General features: G+C 45.5%; 1 protein-coding gene and 1 long non-coding RNA gene across 4 annotated transcripts in view; one reads left to right on the top strand and one right to left on the bottom strand.

Moving 5' to 3' along the window:
• The first annotated feature begins 466 nt into the window (after positions 1-466).
• LOC137335085 (uncharacterized) lies at positions 467-15,647 on the top strand. The gene is made up of 3 exons (XR_010966327.1): positions 467-2,065; positions 8,942-9,064; positions 13,152-15,647. It is a non-coding gene; the product is annotated as an uncharacterized lncRNA (long non-coding RNA).
• LOC137335084 (neurocalcin-delta-like) overlaps positions 6,298-20,744 on the bottom strand; it is a 31,439-nt gene continuing 16,992 nt past the window's right edge. For all 3 annotated transcript variants that reach the window (XM_068000189.1, XM_068000188.1, XM_068000190.1), the window contains 3 exons: positions 16,431-16,829; positions 15,069-15,174; positions 6,298-12,271 (listed from right to left, as the gene is read on the bottom strand). In XM_068000189.1, coding sequence (XP_067856290.1) covers positions 12,174-12,271; positions 15,069-15,174; positions 16,431-16,808 — 582 coding nt within the window. In that variant the 5' untranslated portion in view covers positions 16,809-16,829 and the 3' untranslated portion in view covers positions 6,298-12,173. The remainder of the gene's footprint in view (positions 12,272-15,068; positions 15,175-16,430; positions 16,830-20,744) is intronic.

The following is a 20,744-nucleotide window of genomic DNA, read 5'->3' as shown; positions in this document are numbered from 1 at the left end:
AGGCTGGCGCTCCATTGCAGTACTTGAGGGAGTGCTGCACTGTCGCAGATGCTGTTTTTGCAGTGAGATGTTAAATTGAGACCCTCTCTGCTCTCAGGTGGATGCAAAATATCCCATGGCCATTATTCAAAGATAAAGCAGGGGAGTTCTCCCTGGTCTGGGCCAATATATGTCCCTCAATATCACTAAAAGAGATTATCTGGTCGTTAGAATCATAGAATGAACATAAGAACATAAGAAATAGGAGCAGGAGTAGGCCAATCGGCCCTTCGAGCCTGCTCCGCCATTCAATAAGATCATGGCTGATCTGATCCTAACCTCAAATCTAAATTCTTGTCCAATTTCCTGCCCGCTCCCCGTAACCCCTAATTCCCTTTAATTCTAGGAAACTGTCTATTTCTGTTTTAAATTTATTTAATGATGTAGCTTCCACAGCTTCCTGGGGCAGCAAATTCCACAGACCTACTACCCTCTGAGTGAAGAAGTTTCTCCTCATCTCAGTTTTGAAAGAGCAGCCCCTTATTCTAAGATTATGCCCCCTCGTTCTAGTTTCACCCATCCTTGGGAACATCCTTACCGCATCCACCCGATCAAGCCCCTTCACAATCTTATATGTTTCAATAAGATCGCCTCTCATTCTTCTGAACTCCAATGAGCAGAGTCCCAATCTACTCAACCTCTCCTCATATGTCCGCCCCCTCATCCCCGGGATTAACCGAGTGAACCTTCTTTGTACTGCCTCGAGAGCAAGTATGTCGTTTCTTAAATATGGAAATGGTTAAGCATTATCTCATTGCTGTTTGTGGGATCTTGCTGAGCGCAAATTGGCTGCTGTGTTTTCTACATTACAACAATGACTATACTTCAAATGTATTTAGTTGGCTGTGAAGCGCTTTGGTAATTCCTAAGGTTGCTAATGGTGCTATATGAATGCCAGCCTTTCTTTACGTTTAGTCCTCATTTTTTCATTTCCATTTCATTTGTTTTTGCCACTCTGCCAAAGTAATGCCCATCCCTGATTGCCTTGATGGCATTAAGAGTCAACCCCATAGTGTGGGGTCACATATAGGCCAGAATGAAGACTGTTTTTCTGGTGCCGTTCAGGGGTGATGTCAGAAAGCACTTCCTCACACAAAGAGTAGTGGAAATCTGGCACTCTCCCAAAAAGCTGTTGAGGCTGGGAGTTAATTGAAAATTTCAAATTAGATCATGGCTGATCTGTATCTTAACTCCATTCACCTGTCTTGGTTCCATATCCCTTAATATCCTTACCTAACAAAAATCTATCAACCTCAATTGAATGGCAGAACAGGCTCGAAGGGCTGAATGCCTACTCCTGTTTCTGTGAGTCAACCACATAGTGTAGAGTCACATGTAAGCCAGACGGATAACTTTTTTCCTGGTGTCAGCCCACAGATTTACGAAATCCATTTTCACAATTTGCCAATGTGGGAATTTAGCTCATGACCTCTGAGTCAGAAGGTCGTGGGTTCAAGTCCCACTCCAGAGACTTGAGCACAAAATCTAGGCTGACAGTTCCAATGCAGTACTGAGGGAGTGCTGCACTGTTGGAGGTGCTGTCTTTCAGATGAGACGTTAAATTGAGGCCCCGTCTGCCCTCTTGGGATGTAAAAGATCCCACGGCACTAATCGAAGAAGAGCAGGGGAGCTCTCCCTGGTGTCCTGGGCCAATATTTATCCCTCAACAACATCACTAAAAACAGATTATCTGATCATTATCTCATTGCTATTTGTGGGATCTTGCTGTGCGAAAACTGGCTGCCGCGCTTCCTACATTACAACAGTGACTACGCTTCAAAAGTACTTAATTGGCTTTAAGGCACTTTGGGATGTCCTGAGGTTGTCAAAGGCGCTATATAAATGCAAGTTCTTTTTCTGTTTATGAAACAAAGAAGACTGAGCAGAGGAAGAAGAAAAGGAGAAACAATGCATGTATGAGGTTGATGAAAAAGGGAGCCAGCACCAGTCTGAGGCTGGAAAAAGGAAGAATCAGTGCCAGCCTGCACTCAAACCAGCAGACAGAGGCATGCAGCCTATTAACCCGGTGAGTTATATCACAGCCATAAGCCAGGAGAAAAGGTCAAATGTTCATTGTCTATGAAGCGCTTTGGGGCATCATGAGGATGTGAAAGGCGCTTTACAAATGCAAGTTCTTTCTTGTTCGATAGATTCTCAAACGGGTTTGAAATGTCGGAAGGGATGTAGTAGGCCCAATTCTTACTGATTGTCAGGTGATGAAGCAGATCATTTCAGTCAAGTAATGCACAGAAGCATTAAAAAACCAAAGAACATGCATGTGACTGGTTAAAGATCGTATGAATGGCTAAAGCACATGTGAATGGCTAAGGCTTTAGAATTACATAGAATGTACACCACAGAAACAGGCCATTCGGCCCAACAGGTCCATGCTGGTGTTTATGCTCCACAGAAGCCTCCTCCCTCCCTACTTCATCTCACCCTATCAGCATATCCTTCTATTTCTTTCTCCCTCATGTGTTTATCCAACTGCCCCTTAAATGCATCTATGCTATTCACCTCAACTACTCCTTATGATAGCGAGTTCCACATTCTAACCACTCTCTGGATAAAGAAGTTTCTCCTGAATTCCTTATTGAATTTATTAGTGACAGCTTGCATTTATATAACGCCTTTAACGTATTAAAACGTCCCAAGGCTTTTCACAGGAGCGATTATCAAACAAAATTTGACAGCGAGCCATATAAGGAGATATTAGGACAGGTGACCAACGCTTGGTCAAAGAGGTAAGTTTTAGGGAGCGTCTTAAGGGAGAGAGAGGTGGAGAGGTTTAGGGAGGGAATTCCAGAGCTTAGGACCTAGGCAGCTGAAGGCACGGCCGCCAATGATGGAGCGATGAAAATCGGGGATGCGCAAGAGACCAGAATTGGAGGAGCGCAGAAATCTCGAAGGGTTAAAAGTTGTTCTGAATGCATCACACCCTTTCCTGCATTAGGGGAAGTGCCTGAGATCTGATTTCCTGCTCTCTGAGGTGAGAGATGTTCTTGTTTGCAGTACTGAGCTATTTGTAAGGCACTAACTATTATCGCAGTGTAACATGAAAGTAGAAAATACGCAGTGGTCACTTCTGAAAGTTTGAATCAAAAAGTTGCTCGAATTCTGTTTCAGTGCTTGCAGTTTTTTCTTTTTGCTGATTTTACAAGAATTTGTTGGAACGTCACAGGAGGTCCAGCCCTAGGGAGGGTTTGAATTTCATGCCCATACACATCAAAAATGAATGGAATGTGGGATAGACTGTCACAGTGAGCAAGAACACTGCTTTTTCAGTGAGTTTGAACCCAGCCCCATGACTAATGGGGTGAAAGCCTCCCGCCTCGGTCATTTCTTCGGCTTCCTATGGTGCTCATTCATTTCCAAGCGAGTGCAGGAAATCAGAGGGTGGGATTGGATTCGGCTGCGACTCCCCTCAAGGTTAAATGACCCTGCGGACACTGGCTGTTTAGGATGATACGTAAAGAGTGGACATTTGGACAATTGCTGGGTGGCACCTGGGCATGGAACCACTGAGATTCAGCATCTTCAGGGGAGGACGGAAGAAAACTGGGGAGAGGGGAGGAGATAAATAAAAATTACATGGAATGTACAGCACAGAAACCGGCTATTCGGCCCAACAGGTCTATGCCGGTGTTTATGCTCTGCACGAGCCTCCTCCCTCCCTACTTCATCTAACCCTATCAGCATATCCTTCCATTCCTTTCTCCCTCATGTGTTTATCTAGCTTCCCCTTAAATGCATCTATGCTATTCACCTCAACTACTCCTTGTGGTAGCAAGTTCCACATTCTAACCACTCTCTGGGTAAAGAAGTTTCTCCTGAATTCCCTATTGGATTTATTAGTGACTATCTTATATTTATGGCCCCTAGTTCTGGTCTCCCCCACAAGTGGAAACATCTTCTCTACGTCTACCCTATCAAACCCTTTCATAATCTTAAAGACCTCTATCAGGTCACCCCTCAGTTTTCTCTTTTCTAGAGAAAAGAGACCCAGCCTTCTCAATCTCCCCTGATAGGTATAACCTCTCAGTTCTGGTATCATTCCTAGTGAATCTTTTTTGCACCTTCTCCAGTGCCTCTATATCCTTTTTAAAATATGGAGACCAGAACTGTGCACAGTGCTCCAAGTGTGGTCTAACCATGATTCTATACAAGTTTAACGTAACTTTTCTGCTTTTCAATCTATCCCTCTAGAAATGAACCCCAGTGCTTGGTTTGCCTTTTTATGGCCTTATTAACCTGCGTTGCTACTTTTAGTGATTTGTGTATCTGTACCCCCAGATCCCTCTGCCCCATTTAGACTCTTATTATCCAAGCAGTATGTGACCCATTATTCTTCCACCAGAATGTAATACCTCACACTTTTCTATATTGAAAATACAACACAGTCTACTCTTAATAATTCAAAGTCGGTTTTATTTTAAAAATTAAAATGATCAGATAATGTAAATTAAGGTGTCAGCTGTGGCTCAGTGGGTATCACTCTTGCCTGAGTCAGAAGGTCGTGGTTTCAAGTCCCACTCTCGAGACTTGACCAGGCTGACAGTACCAGTGCGGTACTGAGGGAGTGCTGCACTGTTGGAGGTGCCATTTCTCAGATAAGATGTTAAACCGAGGCCCTGTCTGCACTCTCAGGTGGACTTAAAAGATCCCACGGCACTATTTGAAGAAGAGCAGGGGCATTCTCTCTGGTTTCCTGGCCAATATTTATCTGTCAACCAACATCATTAAAAAGTGATTATCTGGCCATTATCACATTGCTGTTTGTGGGATCTTGCTGTGTGCAAATTGGCTGCCACGTTTCCCTAATTACAACAGCGACTACACTTCAAAAGTACTTAATTGTTTGATGGGAGGACATGAAAGGTTCTACATAAATGCAAGTTCTTTTTTTTCGTTCTCAATTTCCTAGGTATAATAAAACAGTTTAATGCCTGATTTAAGGAACAAACTATTTGCAAATGGTAATAAGCAGGACGGGAAAATTTGCTGTTTCAGGTTTTACTTTCTGGATAGCTCCTGTGCTCACTAGTTTTTTTCACAACCTTAATTTCTCTTGGGTTCGGCAACAATCCACCTGACTGCAGTGACCCGTTCACATACCCAGGATTCGAGCCACCGACGTCTGAAGGGAAATTCCTGACCAACTTCCATTGAATGCACAGAACACTTCTCCAACCTTTGACTCCAACATCGATTGCAAATCCTAGCATGTCACTTGTGCACAAAAAAAAAACAAGTTTCGAGGTGGAGATTCCATACTTTGTGAGACTGGTATACAAAAGAAATCAGCTACACCCTTTTTCATCATTTTGTGGCAACACCCAACATTTTTGTTAGATTCTCCCTGCTCCTTCCCTGAAGGATTGGACTTCTTGCTGAGTTTCAACATGCTTGCTGCCCTCGAGTAGCTTGCCCAAGCAGCCATTCTTCTTGCTTAGCTTTAGACTATACAACCATGGGGGGCGTCACAGGAGAAGTCCCCCGCTGTTTTCCGAAATAGTGGCCATGGGATCTTTTACGTCCCTCTGAGAGGGCAAACAGGATCTTGGTTTAATGTCTCATCGGAAAGACGACACCTCCGACAGTGCAGCACTCCTTCATCACTGGCACTGGGAGTGTCAGCCTAGGGTTTGTGCTCAAGTCTCTGGAGTGGGACTTGAATTCGTAAGCTTCTGATTCAGAGGCGAGAGTGCTGCCCATTGAGCCACAGCTAATGCTGTCTGGTGAGGTGAGCAGATGGGCTTGTTGGACCTCATGGTGAGCACCTGTTCCTGGATTAAGAAAATTACTTTCTTCTAAAAGATTCTCTGAGAAAACATGACATTACAGGAATGACGATTGTTATTTCACAGTATAATGACTGGTTTACAAGAACAAGAATTTGCATTTATATAGCACCTTTAACATAGTAAAATGTCCCAAGACATTTCACAGGAGCGATTATCAAAAAAATTGGACATCGAGCCACATAAGGAGGTATTAGGACAGGTGACCAAAAGCTTGGTCAAAGAAGCAGGTTTTAAGAAGCATCTTAAAGGAGGAGAGAGAGGCGAGAGGTTTAGGGAAGGAATTCCAGAGCTTAGGGCCTAGACAGCTGAAGGCTGCACAAAAAGGCCCACCATCACCTTCTTGAGGACAACTAGGGATGGGCAATGAGTGCCGGCCTTGCCAGCGACGCCCACATCTCGAGAGTGAATGAAAACAATAGCACTTTATAAAAAATGACTCCCAAGACGTACCTGGTTAGGTGATTTGTACAGTTTTAATTTTTACTTGGATCAAGGCAAAAAAAAAACATTACTACCCCTTTCTGACGTTTAAGGGGGACACTGACTCTATGAAGTAAATAATACACAGCAGATCCAGTCTGAGATTGGACAAGTCAACAAACAAACAACTCACACAAATACCAAAAAATTGCAATTTAAATATTAATGACTACTGTTAAACTTTAAACAAACTGATCAGTTCTTTTCTCTTCATAAACCTGAGGTTTTAATCCCACAGTAAACTGGAAATTCTTCAGCGGGAACTCTGCAGAAACATGTTATTCTTGGGGAAATCGGTTGAACAAAATAAGCGCAGAATCATTGCCACTTCCAGACTGAATCTTCTTCCAGACGGTCTTAGAAAATCTGTCCCATCAAATATGGCTCAAAGATTGGTGTGGGAGAAGTGGGTTTCGATTCATGAGGCACTGGCACCAGTACTGGGGAAAGAGGGAGCTGTTCCGTTGGGACGGGCTTCACCTGAACCATGCTGGGACCAGTGTTCTGGCAAACCAAATAACTAGGGCGGTAGAGAAGGCTTTAAACTAAATAGAGGGAGGGGAGGGCTCAGGTGGGGCGAAGTTTAGATTGATAAAGAGAAAAGACAAGGAAGTAGTACAGGAAAGTGATGGGGGTAATGATAAACACAGTGAGTCAGGAAGGGACAGAGCGTACAAACATAAGAGTGCATTAACAAATGGGGCCGGGGTAGGAGAGAATGGTAAAAAGACAAAATTAAAGGTTCTTTATCTGAATGCGCGCAGCAGTCATAAGATAGATGAATTGACGGCACAAATAGAAACAAATGGGCATGATCTCATGGCCATTACAGAGACTTGGTTGCAAGGTGACCAAGGCAGGGAGCTAAATATTCAGGGTTATTTAACATTTCGGAAGGATAGGAAAAAAGGTAAAGGTGGTGGGGTAGCTCTGTTAATAAAGGATGAAATTGGTATAATAGTGAGAAATGATCTTGGCTCAGAAGATCAAGATGTCGAATCAATTTGGGTGGAGGTAAGAAATAGCAAGGGAAAGAAATCACTAGAGAAAAAGTACTAGGTAAACTAATGGGTCTAAAGGCTGACAAGTCCCCTGGACCTGATGGCTTGCATCCGAGGGTCTTAAAGGAAGTGGCTACAGAGATAGTGGATGCATTGGTTGTAATCTTCCAGAATTCACTAGATTCTGGAAAGGTCCCAGCGGATTGGAAAACCGCAAACATAACACCCCTATTCAAGAAGGGAGTGAGACAGAAAGCAGGTAACTATAGGTCAGTTAGCCTAACATCTGGCATCGGGAAAATGCTAGAATCCATTATTAAGGAAGTAGTAGCAGGACATTTGGAGACTCATCATACAATCAAGGAGAGTCAATATGGTTTTATGAAGGGTAAATCATGTCTGACAAATTTATTAGAGTTCTTTGAGGAAGTAACGGGCAGGGTGGATAAAGGGGAACCAATGGATGCAGTATATTTGGATTTCCAAAAGGCATTCGATAAGGTGCCACATAAAAGATTACTGCACAAGATAAGAGCTCATGGTGTTGGGGGTAATATACTGGCATGGATAGAGGATTGGCTAACTAACAGAAAACAAAGAGTTGGGATAAAAGGGTCATTTTCAAAATGTCAATCTGTAACTAGTGGGGTGCCGCAGGGATCAGTGCTGGGGCCTCAACTATTTACAATATATATCAATGACTTGGATGAAGGAACAGAGTGTCTTGTGGTTTTTATATTTCTTGCTAGTTTACTCTCATAATTTATTTTCTCCCTCTTTATTATTCTTTATAAATGCCCTTATTTAAGTTTAATACAGTAATTTCAGACCCAATGTGGTTGACTTTTAACCACCTCCAAAGTCCAGCAGTAATCATATTCTTTTGACTTGGCTCAGACAAAATAAATGATGGAGGCATTTTATTCAGGGAATGTTGTTACCGCTGCAATTGTTTTTATTCTTGCTTAGTTTCTACTAAGGAATGAGGGTGAACATTGACCCTTATATATTAATCCATTTTCAAAGTTTTACTCTCATCTTTCATACACTCCTCATACTCTACAAAATTAATTTCTGTAAGTTTCTAATTCTGATTGAAATGTAGAATCAGGTAAACGTACAGAACCACAGAACATTTCTTAATTCAGAGCACTGAATAAACGTTTAAAGTTATGAATTCAGAAGTGGGAATGTTAATACGGCCGCCAACCCTCCAGGATTGCCCTGGAGTCTCCAGGAATTAAAGATTAATCTCCAGGACACCGCTGGGAGCAAAACTCGGGAGAAAAATCATAGGGGCTTAAAAAATTGTTTTAAAAAAATTTTCTTTGAACATTTTTGTTCATTAGTTACAAAAATATCAGACATGGGAAAAAGGCTGTTTCACTGATAGTCAAGAATCATCCAATCAGGCAACGAAGAGTCTATTTGTTTTCCGATTGGTGTTGGAAGGCGAGGATGGGCGTGTTGGGTGACCAATGGCGGGAGTGTGGGGTGGTTGGAGGCCATGTGATGACACCTCCAGGAACATGTCCAACCAGAGTTGGCAACCCTAGCTGTTACTGCAGTGAGAGAGCTGAATCCTATTTTTGTTAAGACACTCTTCTTGTGTTATAGTGAAGGATAGAATAATCTGAGCCTCAGTGACTGGCTTTGGGATGAAGAGGAGCAGCACATGGCAGACTGAGATCAACAAGCTGAGCAATTGGAGCATAAGTGGTGGCTGCCACTGACATTGGGGTAAGCACATTGTAGCAATTGGACTTCAATGTCTTCTCTTGTAATACTTTGTTATTCTTTGATGAAATATTCTAGAGGGTCTGGAAATAAAAGTAGCTAGTTATTACCACACCAATTGGAGTGTTTCAGACACTATAGGGGTAAAATGAAGGAAAACCACCAGCGATGCTTTGTTATGAGACTGAGATCTTGGACAGATAAAGGAATTGAAGGGGAAAAAATTACAGGGCTATGGGGAAGGAGCAAGGGAATGGGATTAATTGGATAGCTCTTACAAAGAGCCGGTACAGGCACGATGGGCCGAATGGCCTCCACCTGCGCTGTACCTACTGTGATAATGGAAACACTTTTTATATATTTTGGGGCAGGATAGCTTCCTCAGTAATGAGACATTTTGAGGTGGGGGGAGAACGGCTGTGGGAAGGTCTTTGTTTTCTTTAATACCACAGTGGCATATTCATTTCTTAAATGTGTAACAAACCCAATCTGTAATATCCCTGACCTCACTTAATGGATACTTCTAACAAAATCCTGAAATGAAGGGAAGCGGCAGAGCATACAATAGGTGAAAGGCACAATGGCTACATGGGGAATTGACTTGGCAATTGGCATTAAAGATGAGGTATTTTAGGAGTTCTGAATGGAGTACCAGACTTTAGAAAGGATGTCAAGGCCTTGGAGAGGGTGCAGAAGAGGTTTACTAGAATGGTTCCAGGGATGAACAACTTCAGTTATGTGGAGAGACTGGAGAAGCTGGGATTGTTCTCCTTAGAGCAGAGAAGGTTAAGAGGAAGATTTAATAGAGGTGTTCAAAATCATGAAGGGTAAAGTTTTGATGGAGTAATTAAGGAGAAACTGTTTCCAGCGGCAGAAGGGTCGGTAACCAGAGGACACAGACTTAGGTAACAGGCAAAAGAACCAGAGGCGACATGAAGAATGCTCTGCCTGAAAGGGTGGTGGAAACAGATTCAATAGAAACCTTCAAAAGGGAAATGGCTAAATACTTGAAGGGAAATAATTTACAGGGCTATGGGGAACGAGCAGGGGCGTGAAACTTGGATGGCTCTTTCAAAGTGCCGGCACAGGCACGATGGGCCAAATGGCCTCCTTCTGTGCTGTACCATACTACTACTACTATGAAACTACAAGTAATAATCCTACAGACAGAATAAGGTACAAAAAGCAGTTAGCACTGACTAAGATAGTGTTGTCCAATACGATAGCCACCAGCCACATCTGGCTAATTGGTAATCCAGATGTGGCTAATTGCATTTTTAATTAGTAAATGAAAAAATGCTTATTGTTGGACAGGTGATCTAAAATGAATCTAGGGAAGAGGCTTGTGGAAAATAGGCCAATGGGAAATCATTTTGGGGGTGAACGGTGTTTCTCCGGAGTTTCTGCGGCTCTTCCAGTGGATGAGTGGAAGAACCCCCCACCCCAGGAAATTCACCCTGATGTGTTTATATTAGGAGTCAAAGATCAGTCAGGAAACAAATTGGACCATTGCAGGATGACTTGAGGACAGTTCTAAACGATGACTAAGGCATGACAGAAGATACTTTGTATTTGTGTTCAATTATGAGAAGGTTGAATCTGCCCCTTGTCCAGCAGATTGGACTAAATCCCAGAGAGACTGTTTGCTTTTCCCAAGGGGAAACTTAGTTGGTCAAGGTAGAAAAAAAAGAGGCGAGGCCAGACTTAATTTATCCTAAGGTGCTGGAAGAAGTGGCGGAGGTTTTGCATGATGCTGTGGCAGATGTTTTCATCAGCTCACTGAGAACTGGGGTAGTGCCAGAGGCCTGGAGGAATGCAGATGTGGTCCCTAGGGAACTGTAGACCAGTGAGTTTACCCTCTGTGGTGGGCAAGATGATGGAAAGTTGCTTAGGTTTCAGGAAGCCAAAGTCAAAGGCAAACAGGTTTCCTGGGCTCTTTTGCCCAGGCCATTCATTATGGAACAATGAAGACAATAATTGAGCCATAGAAGGTTTTGGGAAGACACCATTTGGCATATTTTGGGCCCAATTCAGGAAAGACGTTTTTATTCTGGAGAAAGTGCAGAGACACAAGGACAACAGCCTGACAGCATTGAGCTACAAAGATATACTTGATGCCTTGGTTATGTACGCACTGGAGAGACCTGGAGTGGACCTGATCCAGATATTTAAGATTGTTAAAGGTTACTGTAGATAGTGTGTGTGAAGTGATTGGGGGAAAGGTAGAACTAGAGGCCACCCATAGAAACTGAGCAAGCAGGGAGTGAGGTTTCAGCTCTTGAAGTTTTACTTTTCCCAGAGGGTAGAGCAGGATTCTAGAGTGAAGAAGGATTCTTTACTGTCCTTCAGGAAGGCGATAGATGGACTTAGGGAAAAGGGGCCATCACATCTAATGGAAGGTGGGAGTGAATAATTTTGGGTAACAACAACGGGTTTGGGGCTTCCTGGGGAGTTGCTGATCGATCACCCATGGAGGGTTGGAGAGGAATTTTTCACAGGGAACTACTGGATTGGCGATAGATTTATTTGCTGATCCCTGGAGGTACGGGGTAGGGGAGAGTTGGTACATGGGGGATGGAATCGGCCAAGGATGGGGAGAAGCATGTAGGAACCTGATGGCTTTCTCACGTCCTTGATACATAAATGTAAACATTAACCCACCAAATTTTGGTCCTCACTGTGCCTGGTTTTGTCAAGTACAAACTAGAACTCAGTGCAGTTAAAATTTAAAAAAAATACACTATTCACCGGTAAAAAGCAAACAATGGACCAGGCAAGTCCTAATAAAACATGCCCTCTCTGCTCTGTTGTCGAGTTACACTATATCCACAACAGTGTTTGGCACAAATAAAGATGATACAATATTTTCTTCTGGTCGAACAGCTGAGCTCCCCTTATTATGGCACATCTACACATCTAGAACTGATTTACTGTACTATAAGTTGTGAATCTGTTTCTTCATGCAGTTTCTTCATCACGAGGAAAGATGCTCAGTTTTTGGCAGACGCTAGTGTTCCGTTTGCCTGAGCATAACTTCACTTTCCTCCGCTGCACTCTGGGTCGCCATTGACAGGAATGGCCCGGAGTAGCCAAATGTGTCCCCAGCAATGTCTCAGAACTGCCCCGCGGTACTGGGGTCGCATTGCAAGAGGCGGACGATCGTTGGGTCCTTTTTTGCTCCATTGATAAACTCTTCTAGAGAAAGTCTGCCTAAAAAAAAAACAAATAGTGGACATGTTAAGGATGAGAATTTACAGGAACAGGAAAATGCCACAAACCCTCCAACCAGCTTGACTCTTCCTGATCGATCGACCCTACCTACCCACCTTCGCCCTCCCTTCACAAACACAACTAACTGCCTCTTGAGCCCAATGCTCCAATGTCCTTCCTAACATCTGCTCCAATGTCCTTCCTAACATCTGCTCCAATGTCCTTCCTAACATCTGCTCCAATGTCCTTCCTAACATCTGCTCCAATGTCCTTCCCTGGTAACTTATTTCACAACTCTATTACACTTTGGGTGAAAAAGTTCCAACCAACTTGTTAGAGTAGATAGGGAGAAACTGTTTCCACTGGCAGGAGGGTCAGTAACCAGAGGACACAGACTTAAGGTAATTGGCAAAAGAACTAGGGGTGAGATGAGAATTTTTTTTTGTACAGCGAGTTGTTATGATCTGGAATGTTCTGCCCGAAAGGGCGGTGGAAACAGATTCAAAAGTAACTTTCAAAAGGGAATTGGATAAATACTTTAAGGGAAAACATTTGGCAGGGCTTTGGGAGAGAGCAGGGGAATGGGACTATTTGGATAGCTCATTCAAAGAGCTGGCACAGGCACGATGGGCCGAATAGCCTCCTTCTGTGCTGTAGGATTCTACGATTTCCATTGACAAAAATCTGTAAAAGAATCTTAGAAAACTCGTCTTGCATGTTGTTACCCTATGGAGGGGGTCTACTCCCATTAGAGAACTCCCATGGAAAGTCACTCCCACGGTCTCTATTAGAACGGCATTCATATAATCTGTTAGCACTCAAAGCCGGTTAATTCTGCGATGCCTAGAAAAATGACCTTTACTTCTCTTCTCTCCTGAAGGTGCTGACTCCTCCGAGGCTATGATTTTGCTCCCGGGTGCCCATTCTTCATCTGCGTGCTAACGCGATGAGTGAGGATAAATATTCAACCACGAGCAGCATCGCACCCAATCCCCATCCTGTCCTCACCGACATCCAAAGACACCGACTTTCCAGCAGGGATTACTGGATAAGTGATCAGGAATGGGAACTCAGGCTGGCGTTAGTCCTTGCCTAACACAAGGGCACGGAGGCCAATTGTTGCCTAGCCTACCGCTGAGATCAGTGACAGACAGGGATGGCCTATGCCCTGCGGGGGACCCCGTGCAAAGGTTGGGTTTGGGGCGCCTACATTTTACTAGACAATGATATTAAATGCGACCATCTGGTGTTAGATCCACACGAGTATGATTGTGAAAAGGTGTGTTTGCAATAGATAATGTAAAAATAGTCGACAAAATGATCAGGGCTCAGCTGTTACCATTGTGTAGGTCCTTTGACTGGCTCCACTAGGGGCCCCTGACTAGATCAGGTGACAGGTACAGCGCAGAACACTCAGCCCAGCTAGAACCTGGGATCTTCCCACTTCATTTAGCTCAATTACATATTCAGCAGTGTATGTACCTACTGAGCTGTTAGAGGAGTTTAGAAACCCATAGAAACCGTCTCATTATATCTTCGTAACTCCTTCTTTTAAAAAGAAGCTGAAGACTGAATACTGCCCAGCCACACTATTGGTCAATGAAGCTGCGTCTAGGATGAAGTCATCTCCGCTTACAGCACAGAAACAGGCCATTCGGCCCAACTGGTCTATACTGGTGTATATGCTCCAAACAAGCCTCTTCCCACCCCTCTTCATCTAACCCTATCAGCATATCCTTCTATTCCTTTCTCCCTCATGTGTTTATCTAGCTTCCCCTTAAATGCATCTATACTACTCTCCTCAACTACTTCTTGTGGTAGTGAGTTCCACATTTTAACCACTCTCTGGGTAAAGACCTGACTTCCCTATTGGATGTATTAGTGACTATCTTACATATATGACCCCCGAGTTTTGATCTCCATCACAAGTGGAAATATCTTCTCTCCGTCTATCCTATTAAACCACCTCGTAATTTTAAAGACCTCTATTAGGTCACCCCTCAGCCTTCTCTTTTCCAGAGAAAAACGCCCCATTAAAGACCCACCATCTTCACGGAAAAAAAAAGACATGCAAATAATTGAAAGTAAGTTTGATAAACAAATGGAAGTAAATCATGTTGAAACATGAAGTCAAGATGACAATAATGATGAGCCGTTCTTTTCTCTGCCAAACACTTTTAGTTAAAATGACCCCCACTCTCTTCACCTATTATTGCCAGAGGGATAGCGAATCAGCCTCCTCTTTTACACCTCATAGAATTACATAGAACCTTACAGCACAGAAACAGGCCATTCGGCCCAACAGGTCTATGCTTGCGTTTATGCTCCACATGAACATTGCCTGATTTTCTTTCCCATCGATTCACTAGCACCCGTTTATTGCTCAGCGATTAAAGTTAAAATGACCCTCTGGTTCCTCTTAAATTTGTGTATCCTGGGGCTGCTCGCTCCTATTTTGACAGGGAGAAACCGTTTCCACTGGCAGGAGGGTCGGTAACCAGAGGACACAGATTTAAGGTAATTGGCAAAAGAACCAGAGGGGAGATGAGGAGGCATTTTTTTTAACGCAGCGAGTTGTGATGATCTGGAATGCGCTGCCTGAAAGGGAGCTGGAAGCAGATTCAATAATAACTTTCAAAAGGGGATTGGATAAATACTAGAAGGGGAAAAATTTGCAGGGCTGCGGGGAAACAGCAGGGGAGTGGGACTGATTGGGATAGCTCTTTCAAAGAGCCGGCACAGGCACGATGGGCCGAATGACAGTAAAGAACAGTTCACTGATGCCATCTCCACTTACCATCTGCGTTGGTGTCCATTTGACGGAAGATTTTTTCCGTTCTTTTCTCTGGGGTCGCTTCATCTTCAGACAACTTCATCACCGACGAAATCATCTTGTAAATGGCCTGCCCGAGGAGAACAAATCAAGTCTGTCAGTACTGAAGATCCCCACCGTTCGAAAACTCCCGGCCGACTGGCGAGGCAGCTTGGGGCGCACGCTCCCGCTCGAACTGCCGAGAGGGTTTTTAATTTTTCTTTTAAACCTCTTCCTCGCTTGAAGGCGGCAGCCCAGAAATCGGATCGCGCAGGGCGAAAAAACCGCGCGGAAGGGTCCAATACGGAGTGCGGCGCGCTCGATTCTGCGGCGGGAGAGAGCTGCGTGGCCAATTGGTTACTGCGCCCAAAATTGTCCAGCGGTTACACCTGAAACCAATACCAGCCCAGGGCCCCAAGAATCCTTAATCCAGCCTCGCCGTGCGAGAGAGCGCGCCTCCTGCTGACCAACACACGGAACAACAGAAGACAAGATGGGACCGGAGAGACGTAGTTACAATTATCCTTCACCTGGTAGGGTTTGTCTTTAGTAAACCTACTGAAATAAACCTCACTTTACAAAAACTGTGACTGTAATCAAAGTACATTAATTCTAATCCTGGTAGAGCTAATTAGTGAGAGGAGGCTTTGGAAAGATCTTATGAAGATGCACAAGTAGTCATTGTTGTAATGTGGGTAACAAGACAGCCAATGTGAGCATAGAAAACTCCCACAAACCTCAATGAAATAAATGACCAGTGCGGCGCTCCCTCAGTACTGACCCTCCGACAGCGCAGCGCTCCCTCAGTACTGACCCTTCGACAGCGCGGCGCTCCCTCAGTACTGACCCTCCGACAGCGCGGCGCTCCCTCAGCACTGACCCTCCGACAGTGCGGCGCTCCCTCAGCACTGACCCTCCGACAGTGCGGCGCTCCCTCAGCACTGACCCTCCGACAGCGCGGCGCTCCCTCAGCACTGACCCTCCGACAGCGCGGCGCTCCCTCAGCACTGCACTGGGAGTGTCAGTTTAGATTTTGTGTGCAAGTCTCTGGAGTGGGACCTGAACCCACGACCTTCGTGCTACCCACTGAGCCACGGCTGGTCACTAACCCACCCACCACTGGAAACAGTTTCTACATCAATGTAGCGTAGATTAGACCCCAAAGAGTGATCCCACCTTGTGCCCTGCTCCCTCTTGGTACCGGATTAGGGAAAAGGTGGGAACTTCAGTGTGGAATCTGAGCTATTCTGAAAGGGAGCAGCAAAGAAAGGAAAACAAAGGAACCGGCAAAGAGCGGGAAAGATCCAGATAAAGTAAATCCCCTTTCTTTGTCGTGGAATCACATACCTGGACAATCTCCAACATCTCTGATTTGCTGATGAAACCATTCCCATCGACATCGTACATGTTAAAAGCCCACTTCAACTTCTGCTCCAAGCCCCCTCGGGAGGTCACGCTCAGTGCGATGATGAACTCGCGGAAGTCTATCGTGCCGTCCCCGTTGGCGTCGAAGGTACGAAAAACGTGCTCCGCGAACTTGGAGGCGTCGCCGTAGGGAAAGAAATTGCCATAGAGTCTTTTGAACTCGTCCATGGTCAGGTAGCCGCTGGGACAGTCCTTCACGAATCCCTTGTACCATTCCTGAATCTCATTCTCCGTGAACTCCGTGTTCTCCCGTAAATCCTGCAGCACCTCAGGCCGCAGCTTGCTGTTCTGTTTTCCCATCCTCACCGTCCCACAGCGTGTCTGAAATAGGAAGGAGAGAAGAGCAATATTGCCGTGTCAGAGTTGCTTCACAAGAGTGAACTACTTCTGGCGTTAGAAAGAAATAACTCGCATTTATATCGCGCGTTTCGCACCCATAGGACGTCATGAAGTACTTTTTGAAGTATAGTCTATGTTGCAATGTAGGAAACACGGCAGCCGATTTGCGCACAGCAAGATCCCACAAACAGCAATGAGATAACGACCAGTTAATCTGTGTTTAGTGATTTTTTTTTTATTCGTTCATGGGATGTGGGTGTCGCTGGCAAGGCCGGCATTTATTGCCCATCCCTAATTGCCCTTGAGAAGGTGGTGGTGAGCCGCCTTCTTGAACCGCTGCAGTCCGTGTGGTGAAGGTTCTCCCACAGTGCTGTTAGGAAGGGAGTTCCAGGATTTTGACCCAGTGACGATGAAGGAACGGCGATATATTTCCAAGTCGGGATGGTGTGTGTGACTTGGAGGGGAACGTGCGGGTGGTGGTGTTCCCTTGTGCCTGCTGCCCTTGTCCTTCTCGGTGGTAGAGGTCGTGGGTTTGGGAGGTGTTGGTTGAAGAATAAATATTGGCCTCAGGACACTGGGGAGAATTCCCCTGCTCTTCTTCAAAATAGCGCTGTGGGATCTTTTACGTCCACCCGAGAGGGCAGATGGGGCCTGGGTTTAACATTTCATCTGAAAGTCAGCACCTTCGACAGTGCAGCACTCCCTCAGTACTGCACTGGAGTGTTAACCTGGATTATGGGCTCAAGTCTCCGGAGTGGGATTCGAACCCACAACCTTCATAAGTTAGGGGCAAGGGTGCTACCCACTGAGGCACTGCTGACACCACATTAGAAAAGAGGACCAGGCAGTTGGGGTGGGGGTAAATTTCCGCAGGGGATCCCTCACTTGTCTGCTGTAATTTTAGTGGAAGAGCTAAAAACCCCCCAAAAATGGCGCAAACAACGATCACCCTGTTTTTTCAGGATTCCCGTGACACTTACCGCGGATGAACAGGAGAATCCTCATGGGAATTCTTTCCTGACGTTTTCATTTGCACAAAAAATATTAAATAATAATTCTAAGAATCTTCCCCCTCCCCCCACTTTCCCATACACTATTCCCCCCCTCCCCGAAACAGAAGTACTGGATCCTGAAAGTTCCTGTTTCTGGGAGGGGGGGCGGGGGGTTAGGGCAAAACGAGGAGAGCAAATGAAAGTGTTCAGTAACTCTTCACTTCCTGTTTTACATCCGGTCCCGCGTTAGTGAAACAAGAAGTGACATTAATAACGGAGCCGACTCCAGGGCCCTCACTTCCTCTCTGTGTAATTAAGATAAACACTGGGGGGGGGTGGGGTGGGTAGAATTGAATGGAATAAAAATCGGATGGGTTCTATAATGGGCGAGCAATCAGTTCCACCAGATTATCGACCAGTCGGTGAAGGAAATAATCTACCCTCGGGTTACTTGGATTAATCTGACATTCATTTTCTTGTTGCCTTCCTGTTTGTACAAGGAATAGTTTGACAAGCTGGCACTGCCCCCCCCCCCCCCACCCCGGTCACGCCCGCCGCGGCACTGCCCCCACCCCCGGTCACGCCCGCCGCGGCACTGCCCCCACCCCGGTCACGCCCGCCGCGGCACTGCCCCCACCCCGGTCACGCCCGCCGCGGCACTGCCCCCACCCCCGGTCACGCCCGCCGCGGCACTGCCCCCACCCCGGTCACGCCCGCCGCGGCACTGCCCCCACCCCCGGTCACGCCCGCCGCGGCACTGCCCCCACCCCGGTCACGCCCGCCGCGGCACTGCCCCCACCCCCGGTCACGCCCGCCGCGGCACTGTCCCAACCCCCCCCGGTCATGCCCGCCGCAGCACTGTCCCAACCCCCCCCCGGTCACGCCCGTCGCGGCACTGTCCCAACCCCCCCCCGGTCACGCCCGCCGCGGCACTGCCCCCACCCCCCCCCCGGTCACGCCACCCACCACGTGAAGAAATATTGATGGAAAATAGAAAGAAATCACTGTTCTCGCACAAAACTCGGAGCCTCTCGAGCCTGTTACCTTAGGCTGCTGGATTAGGCTGTGGATTCCAGTTTCCCCTCCTATCTCTGAATTATCAGGTACCGTAGAACAGTAGGACTAGAGAATCAGAGGTTATGGATCAGAGGAACAGGAGTAGGCCATTCAGCCCCTCCAGCCTGTTCCGCCTTTCAATTAGATCACGGCTGATCTGTATCCTAACTCCATTTACCCGCCTTTGCTCCACGATCCCTCGATACCTTGACCCAACTAAAATCTATCAATCGCAGTCTTGAAAATTCCAGTTGTCCCCCAGCATCCACAGCTTTCTGGGGGAGAGAGTTCCAGATTTCCACTGCCCTGTGGGTGAAGAAGTGCTTCCTGATTTCACTCCTAAACGGCCTAGCTCTAATTTTAAGATTGTGCCCTCTTGTTCTGGATTCCCCCACCAGAGGAAATAGTTTCTCCCGATCAACTCTATCAAATCCTTTTATCATTTTAAACACCTCAATTCAATCACCCCTCAACCTTCTAAACTCAAGGGAATACAAACCAAGTCTGTGCAACCTGTCCTCATAATCTAACCCCTCTTAAGCCCTGTATCGTTCTGGTGAATCTGCACTGCACCCCCTCCAAGGTCCATATACCCTTCCTTTATGAGTACAAATCCCACCACGGCATATTGTGAAAGTAAATTCAGTAAAATCTGGTACCCATTGGGTAAGGCAGTGTAGTGGTTAAGTTACTGCGTTAGTAATCCGATAGCACATAAGTTCAAATCCCATCATGGTGGTTTAAGAATTTGAATTCAGTTTTAAAAAAAAAAATCTGGTATCAGTAAAAGTGACCATGAAGCTGTCATAAAAACCCATCTGGTTCACTAATGCCCTTTAGGGAAGGAAACCTGCCGTCCTTACCCGGTCTGGCCTATATGTGACTCCAATGTGGTTGACTTTTAACTGCCTCTACGAAGTGGCCTTGCAAGTCACTAAATTACATCAAGAATAGCAAAATTAAACCCTGTGGGATTAAAGGGACAATGGCATCATGGATAGAAAACTGGCTAAGGGACAGAAAACAGGAAGTAGTGGTAAACAATTGTTTTTCAAACTGGAGGGTGTTCCCCAGGGGTCAGTATTAGGACCACTGCTCTTTTTGATATATATTAATGACCTGGACTTGGGTATAGAGGGTATAATTTCAAAGTTTGCAGATGACATGAAACTCAGAAATAATGTAAACAGTGAGGAGGACGGTAACAGACTTCCAGAGGACAGAGACAGACTGGTGAAATGGGCAGACACATGGCAGATGAAATTTAACTCAGAGAAGTGGGAAGTGATACATTTTGGTAGGAAGAATGAGGAGAGGCAAATGAACTAAATAGTACAATTTTAAAGGGGTGCAGGAACAGAGAGACCTGGGGGTTAATGTACACAAATCTTTGAAGGTGGCAGGACAATTGAGAAAGCTGTTAAAAAACCATATGGGATCGTGGGCTTTATTAATAGAGGCATAGAGTACAAAAGCAAGGAAATTATAATAAACCTTTATAAAACACTGGTTAGGCCCCAGCTGGAGTATTGTGTTCAATTCTGGGCACCACACTTTAGGAAGGATGTCAAGGCCTTAGAGAGGGAGCAGAACAGATTTACTAGAATCATAGAAAGGTTACAGCACAGAAGGAGGCCATTCGCCCATCGAGTCCGCGCCGGCTCTATGCAAGAGCAATCCAGCTGGTCCCACTCCCCCGCCCTATCCCCGTAGCCCCGCAAATTTTTTCCTTTCAAGTACTTATCCAGTTCCCTTTTGAAGGCCATGATTGAATCTGCCTCCACCTGAATCCTCGGCAGTGCATTTCAGATCCTAACCAATCGCAGTGTAAGAAAGTTTTTCCTCATGT

Source organism: Heptranchias perlo, chromosome 19, assembly GCF_035084215.1.
Source record: "Heptranchias perlo isolate sHepPer1 chromosome 19, sHepPer1.hap1, whole genome shotgun sequence".
In the NCBI taxonomy this organism is placed as follows: Eukaryota; Metazoa; Chordata; class Chondrichthyes; order Hexanchiformes; family Hexanchidae; genus Heptranchias; species Heptranchias perlo.
The sequence above is the reverse complement of the archived record's forward strand: the minus strand, read 5'-3'. Positions and strand labels throughout refer to the sequence as shown.